The sequence below is a fragment of the Ranitomeya variabilis genome, chromosome 5 (assembly GCF_051348905.1).
Source record: "Ranitomeya variabilis isolate aRanVar5 chromosome 5, aRanVar5.hap1, whole genome shotgun sequence".
In the NCBI taxonomy this organism is placed as follows: domain Eukaryota; kingdom Metazoa; phylum Chordata; class Amphibia; order Anura; family Dendrobatidae; genus Ranitomeya; species Ranitomeya variabilis.
Window position 1 is genome coordinate 35,851,950 of NC_135236.1, and position 15,079 is coordinate 35,867,028.

At 40.5% G+C, this 15,079-nt stretch overlaps 1 protein-coding gene across 1 annotated transcript; it reads right to left on the reverse strand.

Moving 5' to 3' along the window:
• Positions 1 to 3,479: 3,479 nt before the first annotated feature.
• On the reverse strand, positions 3,480 to 8,985 carry LOC143774812 (vomeronasal type-2 receptor 26-like). The gene is made up of 4 exons (XM_077262581.1): positions 8,977 to 8,985; positions 7,639 to 7,866; positions 6,350 to 6,473; positions 3,480 to 4,393 (listed from the first exon to the last, which is right to left on the reverse strand). Exons 1-4 carry the CDS (start codon positions 8,983 to 8,985, stop codon positions 3,480 to 3,482), a joined length of 1,275 nt encoding a protein of 424 aa, XP_077118696.1.
• Positions 8,986 to 15,079: the final 6,094 nt, after the last annotated feature.

Below are 15,079 nucleotides of genomic sequence, written 5' to 3' on the forward strand. Positions count from 1 at the left end.
AGGACCTCACTGACCATAAGAGCTTACACTCTACAGGAGAGAGGACCCCACTGACCATAAGAGCTTACACTCTACAGGAGAGAGAGGACCCCACTGACCATAAGAGCTTATACTCTACAGGAGAGAGAGGACCCCACTGACCATAAGAGCTTATACTCTACAGGAGAGAGAGGACCTCACTGACCAGAAGAGCTTATACTCTACAGGAGAGAGAGGACCTCACTGACCATAAGAGCTTACACTCTACAGGAGAGAGGACCCCACTGACCATAAGAGCTTACACTCTACAGGAGAGAGAGGACCCCACTGACCATAAGAGCTTACACTCTACAGGAGAGTGAGGACCCCACTGACCATAAGAGCTTACACTCTACAGGAGAGACAGGACCCACTAACCATAAGAGCTTACACTCTACAGGAGAGAGAGGACCCTGCTGACCATAAGAGCTTACACTCTACAGGAGAGAGAGGACCCCACTGACCATAAGAGCTTATACTCTACAGGAGAGGACCTCACTGACCATAAGAGCTTACATTCTACAGGAGAGAGGACCCCGCTGACCATAAGAGCTTACACTCTACAGGAGAGAGAGGACCCTACTCACCATAAGAGCTTACACTCTACAGGAGAGAGAGGACCCCACTGACCATAAGAGCTTACACTCTACAGGAGAGAGAGGCCCCCCTGACCATAAGAGCTTACACTCTACAGGAGAGAGGATCCCACTGGCCATAAGAGCTTACACTCTACAGGGGAGAGAGAGGACCTCACTGACCATAAGAGCTTATACTCTACAGGAGAGAGAGGACCCTGCTGACCATAAGAGCTTACACTCTACAGGAGAGAGAGGAACCCACTGACCATAAGAGCTTATACTCTACAGGAGAGAGAGAGGACCTCACTGACCATAAGAGCTTACACTCTACAGGAGAAATAGGACTCCGCTGACCATAAGAGCTTACACTCTACAGGAGAGAGAGGACCCCACTGACCATAAGAGCTTATACTCTACAGGAGAGGACCTCACTGACCATAAGAGCTTACATTCTACAGGAGAGAGGACCCCGCTGACCATAAGAGCTTACACTCTACAGGAGAGAGAGGACCCTACTCACCATAAGAGCTTACACTCTACAGGAGAGAGAGGACCCCACTGACCATAAGAGCTTATACTCTACAGGAGAGGACCTCACTGACCATAAGAGCTTATACTCTACAGGAGAGAGAGGACCCTGCTGACCATAAGAGCTTACACTCTACAGGAGAGAGAGGAACCCACTGACCATAAGAGCTTATATTCTACAGGAGAGAGAGAGGACCTCACTGACCATAAGAGCTTACACTCTACAGGAGAAATAGGACTCCGCTGACCATAAGAGCTTACACTCTACAGGAGAGAGAGGACCCCACTGACCATAAGAGCTTATACTCTACAGGAGAGAGAGGACCTCACTGACCATAAGAGCTTACATTATACAAGAGAGAGAGAGGACTCCTCTGACCAGAAGAGCTTACACTCTACAGGAGAGAGAGGACCCCACTGACCATAAGAGCTTACACTCTACAGGAGAGAGAGGACCCCACTGACCATAAGAGCTTACACTCTACAGGAGAGAGAGGACCCCACTGACCATAAGAGCTTACATTATACAAGAGAGAGAGGACCCCAATGATCATAAGAGCTTACACTCTACAGGAGAGAGAGGACCCCACTGACCATAAGAGCTTACATTATACAAGAGAGAGAGGACCCCAATGACCAGAAGAGCTTACACTCTACAGGAGAGAGAGGACCCCACTGACCATAAGAGCTTACACTCTACAGGAGAGAGAGGACCCCACTGACCATAAGAGCTTACACTCTACAGGAGAGAGAGGACCCCACTGGCCATAAGAGTTTACACTTTACTGGAGACAGAAAGAGAGAACTGGGTTGATCACAAGAGTTTCCACTCTACTGAAGAAAAAAGAGAGATAGGACCCCACTAACAATAAGAGATGAAACTCTACAGAAGAGAGAGAGACTTACCCAATGACTCTGGATATGGAAAATAATTCTGCTACACAAACTGTGCTCCACTGATCTGTGATGACCCAAATACTCACCACCACTGTACAAGGTATTACAATCCACTAGATGTTATCGCTTTAGGGCATTATGGGGAAGCCCTCTCAATGCAAAATTACTTTTACCTGCTCTCTAATTCTTTCAGCAGTGTGGGAAATAGTGCGGGGCAAGTTTTTTTTTTGCAACCATGAATCAAATCACAAAGGTTTGAATTCATATGAAACTGGAGATTTCAGGAAATTTGACTCAAAATCAACCTTTTGCAGATAGATCCATTCATCTCTACTCTATGTGCACAGTCAGCAAGGGTGAACCCCAATATCATGGCTACCGTCTGCTATTTCTTGATGCTTAGACTCATTAAACACTTTATGTTGTGATTAATGATCATAAGTCATGATAAATTCCGTACAATCTACAGTTCAGTACAGAATTACAATTCTCCCAGAGTAACATATGAGTGAATGACAGTAGCTCTTCACAGATAGCTGTTTTATTAAAACAGATATTATCACAACTTTGTTTCTGGGCTACTTTTTTACAATTCGCATAAAAAAACAAGATACTTTCATTCACTTCAATTTTGATTAATATATAACTTTTTTTTCTAATTGTGCTGCAGAACCTAATACTGACCTGGAAAGCTTTATGTATTTGAATTGGGCAGTATCAGGCACAGTTCTCGGACCAAACTGATCAGTGATGGAACTAGAGATGAGTGAATTGATTTATAGAACCTTGATACATCGACCACCTCTACTTTTCAGAATCTCTGACACCTCTTTTGATTGCTAAAACTATCATGCATTCATCATACCACAACGATGACAACATGGTAGACCAACAATTTAAGAGAGAAATCAGGGATTCTCAAAGGCAAAAGATGGTTTTCAATATAACCCCATTGTAATCAATCATTTAAAGTCTTAGATAAGTTAAGGGGTTCTTGCTAAATATATTGTTCACCAGTTTAGTTGAAAAAAGTATGATCCATGGGCGTCCAGCTGCAAAGTCTCCTGCAGATCCTGAGAATGGTGGACTCAAAATTCCATGCATGGTCGGTCATGATATCAATTTAGCACTATGTGAGGTTGAGAAAATAGTTATCTTATCCAAACTGCTATGCATTAATAGAGCAGCTATGGAGAATTCTTAGGTTTATGGCATCCATTGAAAGTCATGCAACAAGCAAAACTTAGAACCGAGAATTCAAAACAAAACAACTAAAGGACAAGGTGTTGCCATTAGCTAAGTAGCTGTTTCATACATGAAACTTTGGGACTCCATTCTCAGGATTAGTGGGATCCGATAGAAATCGCACAAACCATCATACATTAATCACGTATATTGTTGATAAATGATAAATATTTTTTAAAAGGACCATCCCTACAATGGCCAAGAAGACAAAAGCTACACATTTTTTAAAACAAATTTCGATTTCATTAGATATTTCCTAGTATTCTTATCAGGCCTGAACAATAATATAAAACATTTAGGGAGAAACATGCAAAGGATTAGAGCCCAACTTGAGGCAAGGATGGCAAAAATCTCCATTGCCACAGTGTATTTTCCTTGTGCACTCAAAGAAGCTGGGATGTAAGATATCCAGACACTCAGAAAGGCCATCATGCTGAATGTAATAAACTGGGCTTCATTGAAGGTATCAGGAAGCCTACGAGCCAAGAAGGCAACTACAAAACTTATGGTGGCCAGAAGGAACAGATAAGCTAACATGGTCCAGAACGCAATGGCTGAGCCTTCGTTGCACTCAGCAATAATGATGGATTGAACTTGGAAACTGTATTGAGGAAATGGAGGAGTAAGAGATAACCAAGTAATGCAAAATATTAATTGAATAAAAAAACAACTAAAAATAATTAAGTAGGACATTTGAGGACTAGCACACTTAGTCAAACTGGTGCCTGGTCTGGAAGCCATAAATACAAAAACAACCAAAAGGGTTTTAGCCAAGACACAAGAGATACATAGGGTGAAAACCAGTCCAAATGCAATTTGACGTAATTTACATTTGTCAGATGAAGGGTAACCAATGAAAGCCAAAGAACAGAGAAAACACAAGGACAACGATATCAGAAGAAGGCAACTCAAAGACAGGTTATTGGCTTTAACTAAGGGGCTGTTTTTATGCCGGATGAATAGCCTCAAGATCAAACTAGGGATCAAAGATGATACAATGCTGGCAATCATCAAAGTTGTACCCAATGAATCTTCATAGGAAAGATAATCTAAAGGCTTTTGAAGACATTTGGATTTCTGATGATTTGGCCACATATCCCTTGGACACATGAAGCAATAGAGAGCACCTGAAAGATACAATTAACAAGCAAAAGGTAAAAGACAATCCTTCTAAAGCTCTGCAGTGTATGGCTATTAATGCTTTATTTTTACTGTCTATTGTTCCACGATTGTACATGGTATTTAGGTTTTCACTTTTTCAAAATCTTACTAGCTTTTTTGTTCAAGCAAAGTACATTGCATATCTTACGTTTTCACAAAGGAATACCTACTTTGGAGGCAGCTCTTGAAACAAGGGTCCTTTTAAAATAAATATCCTTGTCCAGGATGTACCAACATCATTTTTTAGAAGGCAGGACCCAATGCAAGACTTGTAGATTATATTGCCACTAATCAGCAAAATTGACCCTTGTTTTCACCAGAAAACCCTTCATGGAATGTTTGCATTATGGAATTTTCAGGATCTGAATCTCAGTTGAAAATAATTATCAATATCTAGCAAGTTGTTAAAAAAAGCAATGCGAGAGGGCCTCAACAAAAATCAGGAAGTCTATTCTGTACTTTCCAACAGTCCAGACATTACAACCTTTGGAGAAGCATCTACCTACACCATTACATCGGATAAAGATAATTCTTGTAGATAAGGAACCAACTGGAGAACAAAGGTCATACAGTGAAGGAATTAAATAGTTGATCCTTTGTAGTAGTTTGTAAGTTTGCCCAATGACCGAGACATGAACAGTCTATAATTTTAAGGGTAGGTTCATTTTAACATTGAGATATAGAATATCAAAAATAAAATGGAGAAAATCACATTGTATAAATTATATACATTTATTTGCATTTTGCAGTGAGAAATAAATATTTGATCCCTCTGGCAAACAAGACTTAATACTTGGTGGTAAAACCTTGTTGGTAAGCACAGCATTCAGACTTTTTGGGAATAGGAGTAGGAATTTTGGTCCACTCCTCTTTGCAGATCATCTCTAAACCATTAAAATTTTGAGGCTGTCGCTTGGCAACTCGGAGCTTCAACTCCCTCCATAAGTTTTCTATGGGATTAAAGATTGGAGACTGGCTAGACCACTCCATGACCTTAATGTGCTTCTTTTTGAGCCACTCCTTTGTTGCCTTGGCTGTATGTTTTGGGTCATTATCTTGCTGGAAGACTCAGCCACGACCCATTTTAATGTCCTAGCGGAGGGAAGGAGGTTGTCACTCAGGATTTTACGGTACATGGCTCCATCCATTCTCCCATTGATGCAGTGAAGTAGTCCTGTACTCGTAGCAGAGATACACCCCCAAAACATAATGTTTCCACCTCCATGCTACATAGTGGGGATGGTGTTCTTTGGATCATAGGCAGCATTTCTCTTCCTCAAAACACAGCGAGTTGAGTTAATGCCAAAGAGCTCAATTTTTGTCTCATCTGACCACAGCACCTTCTCCCAATCACTCACAGAATCATCCAGGTGTTCATTGGCAAACTTCAGATGTGCCTTGCACATGTGCCTTCTTGAGCAAGGGGACCTTGCGGGCACTGCGGGATTTTAAACCTTTACGGCATAATATGTTACCAATAGTTTTCTTGGTGACTGTGGTCCCTGCTGCCTTGGCAGCATAGCTGTTTTTAATGCAGGTAACAAGTTGATTAGGAGCATCTAACTGGTCTGTAGGAGCCAGAACTCTTAATGGTTGGCAGGGGATCAAATACTTATTTCTCAGTGCAAAATGCAAATAAATTTATATAATTTATACAATGTGATTTTCTGGATTTTATTTTTGATATTCTATCTTTCAACGTTAAAATTAATCTACCCTTAAAATTATAGACTGTTCATGTCTTTGTCAGTGGGCAAACGTACAAAATCAGCAAGGGATCAAATAATTATTTCCTTCACTATATGTAGAAATTTGAGATGAGATCCACACCAAGAAAAATACATGACTACAAATGAAAGGCAAGCTAGGAAAGTTCAGAGTTGAAGAGTCTTAGGGATGAGAAATAAGGATAATTGACCCACCTGTCTGATTTGCGATCTCGCCTTGTGGACAAGCAATACATTCAAAGCAACAAACTGGTAGTCCTTCTATAGGAGCTTTTCTGAATCCTGGATTACAGCTGTCACTGCAAGCCGAGCCAGGAACCTGGAAAATGATCACATTATTTAAAACTTTATGAAGACTATTATTATTGTCTAAAAGAATTGGCTCATTGTTAAAGGGTACCTGTCACCTGAATTTGGCGGGACAGGTTTGCGGTCATATGGGAGAAACTACCAATAATTCTTTGTTATATTCCTCTGTTGTATATTTTTTTAAATATAGCATTTTATGAAGCCAATGTCTGTTCACCCTAAGCAGCATACAAAGTAATGTTCCTCCCAAATTTCTATCTATTTAATGCCATAATCTAAACTAATTTCTAATATACTTAAATTAAAAATTCACTAATGTTCCTTTACTACACTTTCTAACTCTTCTTATTTTTCTTTTTACTACTTCCTTTTTTTATGAACCTTTATTTGAAAATCCCAGTGCATGCTGGGATACTCAACAGAAGTTACATCAAGGGCAGAGGATGTGGTCACTGCTGAAGCCTTTGCCCCCTCCCTGAAATGAAGCATCATCAGTGATAATGTGTGTTTCAGGGGCTGGGCTAGTCCATGAGCAATGTGCATTGTTCAATGAACACAGTGACAGTGCTCTCTCTGTTGCTGACTCAGATCACCAGTAATTACTTGGTTCCAGAGCGCACTGTTAGTGTGTGTTCTAAGACTTCCCAGTGTGCAAGAGATGAGGGACATCACTTGCATCATCAGTGATGGTCTCTGCAAGTCGAGTATTCTAAGAACACATACTCAGAATGTGCTCTGGGGCCGGCTCATTACTGCTCATATGAGCCGTCAACATAGCGTGCCACTATCATGGTGCACATTGCATAGGGCACATCATGCAGAGATAAAGCAGAGATTAGCCCTAAGCTGCAAATAATGCACAAGACGTGGACAGGTGAGACACTCTTTCTGGAAGAAAGACGTCAAGTTTTTTTCTAACCTCGTATAACACCTTTAGCTATTTTGTTATATTATAAATTGCAAGAGACCGCTGTGCTCTTCCAGCAGTAAAGATTGGAAAATTATTGTATCATGAGCTAAAAAAGTTATCAATTGTTCTCCAGGTTTGAAATTTGCAGAAAATCAGATATGAACCAATTTTAATTACCAAGGATCTCACACTATCTGTTAGAATTAAATAAGTCAAAGAGTTGCCAATTCATTTTCTGTTTTGCGTACCCACTTTATTCCCATACCTGCAGGTCTCCTGTAACCCATACTAGGGCACTTGAGTTGATGGTAAACACAAGATTTTCAGGTGCTGTCATATCGTAACTCCCAACTTTGACTTGCTGTAAGGCTCCTTCTGGGCTCAGCTGCCAATTCACAATATCATATACTGCAGGAGGGTCTCCATTTTCATCAAAGAATAGTTCTTTTCCATTACTCAATGCCAGTCTTACTCTCTTCATATAATGTAAAAGCTGTAAAAGGTGAAACATTTGAAATAAGAATCTTTTTTACCATCACACTTCGGCTAAATCCAACAATAGGATCATAAACATAAGATTTTACGTTGTTTCTTATATTAGTATATCACAATAAAAATTTGATTTGTCATTTCTATCTAGTATTGAAAGTCAAGTTAAGGGTGGGTTATGTAATCACGACTCTCTTGGGACATTTTGTGTTTCAGAGGCCCACTTTGGAATTCACTATCCTCCTCATGGTCAGACTATTGGTCTTTCCCCTTTTCCTGCTTATTTAAAGTGAAGACCAGCATGTGGGATAGAAGAAGAGCAAAGAAAATGGTGTCCCACGACACCGCCACAAAGAGCCAGGCTGAGTCCTGAACCTCCAGTACCTAGGGCAAACTTTGACCTTCCGTGTCACCAACTAGACCATAACAATGCTAGATCCACACAATCCATAGTCAAAGTCCATGTGAATTTTAAAAGTATTGATCAATTTACCTTTCATTTGTCTCTTAAAGATAGTACATAATTAATATATGCATAAAATGAATAAATTCTGTAGCTGAGACAGAGATTGTTGCAATAACAACGTTAATTATAACTACTAAGGGAACTGCCAACATTTTTTACCAAATATGGTGTGAACACTAATAAAAATTCCAGAAATCCTATGACTAAAACTGAAGAAAAACTTTCCAAATTTTAATGGTTCTTAATCTGCCAGATAGAGATGAGTGAATACATTTTATTTGTATTGAAATGTATTTGAAATTTACCAAAATCCACATTCACCAAAACACATATTTTGTGTAATTTGCCGCTGGCTGTGATTTTCCTCAACTATAATGAACTACCAAAAGGTTAAATAAATAAAAAAAATCTTATAATCTCCTCACCATTCACCTCTACAGGCCCTCTGCTACTCACCGCCACCATCCAAGTCCCGCCACATCTTTTCATTCCCCACTTCTCGCATTGGAATCTTTGGGCCTTTCACACTATGCCGATATTGTGGCAGTCACAGCATGTGGGACAGTTCTGCAAATGCGAGCAGGAAGGTCATGGTGCTCGCCATGAAATCGTGATGCTGATGACCTCTCGTGCTTGCTTAGAACTCACCTGCAACATCTGGAAGTCTTGTAAAGTGGGAATTATATATTGCGAGGACCAAACAGATGGTATTGAGTAGTGGAAGGCAGGGCCGGCGTCAGCACCCGGTGCACCCGGGCAAGTGCCGGGGCCCTGAGCAGGCAGGGGGGCCCACTCGCTGTCGGGGACACTGGCGCGCTATAGTGCCGGCCCCCGTGAGTAAACACCCCCTGCCTGCTCCGGGCCCCGGCACTTTTCCATACTTACCTCTCCCGGTTCCAGCGCTGCAGCGTCTTCCATCCTCTGACTGTGACGTTCAGGTCAGAGGGCGTGATGACGTCACCAGTGCAAGCCCTCTGCCTGAGCAGTCACAGCACAGAGAGCAAGAAGATGCCGACGATGAGGGGTCCAGAGCAGAGCAGCATCAAGCAATGAGAGGTGAGTATTTCAGTTTTTTTTTAAATATTTGGAGCAGTATATGGGGCTACTTCTATATGGAGCATCTTATGGGGCCAATAATATAGGGAGCATCTGGTGAAGGCAATTCTATAGGGAGCATTATATGGGGCCAGTTTAATATGGAGCATCTTATGGGGCCAATTCAATATGGAGCAGTATATTGAGCCAATTACATATGGAGCAGTATATGGGGCCAATAATATATGAAGCATCTTATGGGACTAATTATATATGGAGCATTTTATATGGCCAATTATATATGGAGCATTATATGGGGCCCATTATACATGGAGCATCTTATGGGGCCAATTATTTTTGGAGCATTATATGGGACCCATTCTGCAAGGAATATTATATGGGCCCATTCTGTATGGAGCATCATATGGGGCCCATTCTGTATGGAGCAATATATGGGACTCAGTATACTGTATGGGGCCGATCATTTACTGTATGGAGCATTATATGAGGCCCATTATATATGGAGCAATTGATGGGGCCCATCATATACTGTATGGAGAATTATATGTTGCTCACTATACTGTATGGAGCATTATATGGGGTCAATTCCGTATGGAGCAATATATGCGGCTCATTCTGTATGGAGCACTCTGTGGTGCCCATTATACTGTATGGAGCATTATATGAGGCTCATTATTCTGTTTGGAGCAATATATGGGGCTCATTATTCTGTATAGAGGTCTATGTGGTGCGAATTATACTGTATGGAGCACTATATGGGGCCATTATACTGTATGGGGCAATATATGGGGCTCATTATTCTGTTTGGAGCAATATATGGGGCTCATTATTCTGTATAGAGGACTATACTGTCCGGTTTCTGAGCTAATGTAGAATGCACAATAGATATCACTCATGTAATGTAAGAAGTAAGAGAAATATTTGGCATTGTACTATACCTTTATTTCTCTGCCGTATTGGTGCATTATGAATTGTGGTATGTGTTAAAGGGGCCCACTGGGACTCTTTCGCCCAGGGCCCATGAAGACCTGGAGCCGGCCCTGGTGGAAGGGCAGGAGAGGAAAACGATGAGGTAAACAAAGTTTTTACTTATTTTTACATACTGCCTTTGTTATTCTCTGGTATCTCTACAGCTCCCAAGCATAATAGGGAACATTAAATTCACAGAGAATAACCTCTCTTCCCATTGAATTTCCCACAAAAAACCAAGTGAACAGATGAATTTGAATTTTGCTTCATTGCTCGTCTTCACTCCCAAGGACTTTTGCCTTGAGTCTCTATAATTCACTATTGCTTTCTATTCATATATTTGACAAATTTACATAACTTAAATCCCAATCAATTAAGCCTAGAAAACTTTGTGTTACCTGCCATGGTTTAAAATTCCAGAAGTCTATACACAATCCTCTCTGCAACAGATATGTATTATCCTGGCAGCTTCTAAGATCTTCTAGAGTTTTGGCTAAAACTTGGACTGCAATGTAGACTTTGTTGGTGGTCCTTAGGTTGGAAACGTCAGTGTATCTGTTCTGGACATTATGGAGAGTCTCTCTCCCGTTGCATTGTTTTTCTAGAGTCTCTAAAGAGCCTAAATGAGTTTTGTTGCCTGTCACTGTACAGCCAAATGTGTCTTCCCAAAACAATCTTGCCCAATTTTGCCCTAGAGACATCAATGGATGGACTCTATAAATAAATTCTTCAAATCCTGAAATCATACCACTGAAAAAGGTTAATCCAACTGTACCAGGTAGAAGCTGGTGATATTTCTTATTGGAGTACAAGGTTGAAGTAGACCATCCTTCACTAGCCACAAACATTTTTCCTGTAATGTTTTGCTTTATCATCTCTTCCAAAATGGGAGCCAGATCAAGATCAGTGGAAAAAATAATCACCACTTTTGCGGTTGATTTCTTGATGGTCTTTACTACATGTGGAGCATTGCGGTCTGCTTGACTTTTTAAGATATTTTCTGTAAAGGCTACACAAGCACCTGCTTTGGTTATCTCCTGCTTAACCCTCTGTATTCCCTGCTGGCCATAGTCATTGTCAACAGCCACAAGGCCCACCCAAGTCCATCCAAAATATAGCACAAGCTTGGCCAGTCCTTGAGACTGGAAGACATCATTTGGAACTGTCCTGAAGAAAGATGGAAACTTTGTCCTGTCACTCAAAAGGCGACTAGTAGAAAAATGACTGATCTGGAAACAAAAAGGTAAATTTCAAACCAGGTGCTTAGTATATGTTTTTAGGCTAAATACTATCTTGGTCCTACCTGAGAATATTTGTAGAGTCCTAAAATGTGAGCTAGAAGAATGGAGTGGGTGGAGACAGCTGGTCCAATGAAACCAGAGAGGAGATTATCCTTGACACATTGGTAGTTAGGGATGGCTGTACTGGATCCAGTCAGCACTTGTAAGGCCGCAGTCAAGTCATAATTAAGGACATTACAAGAGTCAAAGACCTGGAACCCTAGAGTGATGTTGGGCAGAATGTCAAGATTACTGTTAATCTCTGTTACCGCAAATGACACAACTTGGATCTGTTGGTACGTTTCACGGTGAAACCTATAAAAACAGAGGATAATTACATTTTCAGGATGAAAAAAAAAATGATTATTATTTACCAACTAAATACAGATCAATCCCCCCAAAAAAGATTTGCCCATAGTATAACTTATTTTAAGACTTAATTAAGGCAAGCCCATCAAGATACAATTTATCATGATATCACAACTTGTAGGATGGCATCAATGTAAGCTGGAACTCTGACTAGAAGGACATAGTCCACAATAATCTATCAACAACCATGTTTCTTCAATTGTCAGCAGTTATATTTCCATTATTTTTACACAACCATATCTTTATATAATTCTATAGTAAGAAATTACTTCATCTACACCAATGAGCCCAGAGTCTTGTTTTGGCAGCTCAGATATACACCTCTACGTGGTGAATATCCAATGATGAATAGAACATGGGAGGAAATTAGAGATCCTAATGTGTTTCTGATATTGATTTAGTTGGATCTCATTTTAGGACCCCAATGGATCTAGAACAAAATGGTACCTTTGTATTACATACACCACTGCATAATAGGCTTGATTCTACCATTAGATGCAGTTCAATGTGATATCATGACATTTTCACTGTGGATTTTCATAGAACTCTAGAGGAGCATTGAATAACTCAACATAGGTAGGAAAGCATTGTTTTCTGCTTCTGTGTTTATTTGGTTCTTCCATAAAATGAGCTGGCTCCAAAAGGGACCACATAAATGGAAGAGCAACGGTCATGGAAATTCTAGGTGAAAAAATATATATTCTATTTAAAAATGGCTCTGTAGAATCTACATTTTAGAAATGGGGTTTACATTGTACAGGCAGTCTCCGGTGGTTTCTCTCGAAAAGAAATTTGTTGGTACACCTTGTCCAAATGAAGAGGTAACATGGCTCCAAATATTATATCACCGCGCTGTGATAAACCCTCTATCTGCTCAACTTCCAACCGGCAACGTTGGTCGTCAGAATGAAAAACTGGAATAAGCTGGCAAAGGACAAGGGTCCATATTGCTTTTGGTAAAGTGATCGTCATCCTTTACAAACCAATGAAGATCCTTTTGAATGTAATAATTTGATGGAAGAATAAGGTGTCCAAGATGGAGACGTAATCATTTGTTTCATGAGGTTTCACAAAGTAGCTGCGATGTCAAGGGTCGTTTTTGTCATATCACAGACTTCTGTTACCGTATCACTTAGAACAGTTCAGCATTAGTGACATAAATGCTGCGGACCGCTTATATATCTTCTCCGTAATTGCATAATTCTTCCTTTCAAATGTACATTCTTAGAGGAATTGGACAAACCTTCCCAAGAGACTTGTGCAGATGTGTTCTCTATTATTTGTGTTATTTATTATTTATTATTTTTTCTTCCTTCTGTAGCACCAATAATTCCTCAGCCCTTTATAAATTTATGTCTACATATTCTGCCTCACATTTTTATGACTATGGAAGCTTCTACCGAAACATACAGTACATGGAAGCAACTAGTCAATTGATACCATACCTTTGGTTTCCCCAACTACAAGGTGTGGAGAGGTCTGTAATTTTTATCGCAGGTAAACTTCAACTCTTAGGGACAGAATCTAAAAATAAAAAACAGAAAATCCCATTGTATGATTTTATTGCATGAAATAAGTATCTGATCACCTACAAGCCAGCAAGAATTCTAGTTCTCACATACCGGTTAGTTTTTCTTTCAGAAGCCCCTTACTCTGCACTCATTACCCATATTAATTGCACCTGTTTGAACTTGTTATTTGTATAAAAGACACCTGTCTACACACAGTCACTCAATCATGCTCCAACCTCTCCACCATGGCCAAGACCAAAGAACTGCCTAAGGACACCAGGGAAAAAATTGTAGACCTGCACAAGGCTGGGAAGGGCTACATGACAAAAAACAGGCAGCTAGGTGAGAAGTAATGATGATCAAATAGTGAAATATTCAGATTCAGGAAAATCGGCACAAATAATTTCTAATATCAGTGTATTCATACCGAATAACGAATCCAATGCAAGTCAATGGGAAAGCGGAATAAAAAATCTGATAAAAAAGCTGAAATGGATGGGAAAGAGCTATAACTAAATGAGAACAGCATGAAGAAGATGCCTGCATGCCATTCTGACTCACATATGGTATCTGGGAATAATGTTGTCTGACTATTGCGCCGATTTTACGGATTTTTAAAAAGACCTACCTTATTACTCTCTGAGGAATGAATAGCCCGAATACCATACTATTTATGCGAGTAATGAATAGTGCTAAATGTTCAAATTCAATCATCACTAGTGAGAAGCCCACAACTGTTGGTACAGTTATTAGAAAATGGAATAAACACAAGATGACAGTCACACTTCCTCAGTCTGGGGCTCCTTGCAAGATCTCGCCTCGTGAGGTAAGGATGATTCTGAGAAAGGTCAGGAATCAGCTCAGAACTACACTGGAGGATCAGGTCAATGACCTGAAGAGAGCTGGGACCACAGTCTCAAACATTACTGTTAGTAACACATTGTGTCATCATGGATTAAAATCCTGCAGAGCACGCAAAATCCCCCTGCTCATGCCAGAACATGTTCAAATTGTCTCTTCAGAGAGGAAGAGAACATATCCAGGCATGTTTGAAGTTCATCAATGACTATCTGGATGATCCAGATGAGGCATGGGAGTAGGTCATGTGGTCAGATGAGACCAAAATAGAAGAAGGATGAGTATAATCTCAAGAGCACCATCCCAACCATGAAGCATGATGGAGGAAACATCCTACTCTGACCGTGTTTGTCTCCAAAGGGAACAGGATGACTGCCCCAAATTGAATTGGTGGATGGATGAGGGTAATGTATCGCGAGATTTTCACCAACAGCCTCCTTCTCTCAATAAGAGCGTTGAAGATGGGTCATGAATGTGTCTCCCAGCATTACAATGACCCAAAACACACAGTCTGGGCAACTAAGGAGTGGCTCCGTAAGAAGCACTTCAAGAAAGCTTAGCAAGTCTCCAGACCTGAACACAATAAAAAAATCTTTGGAGGGAGCTGAAACTCTGTTAGGGTTGGCGGAAAGCACCGCGTAAATATATATCGAATAGTAGGTGCGTTCGCAACCTGGGGTCCTGTTGTGAACTCCGTTTTCAGGCTCC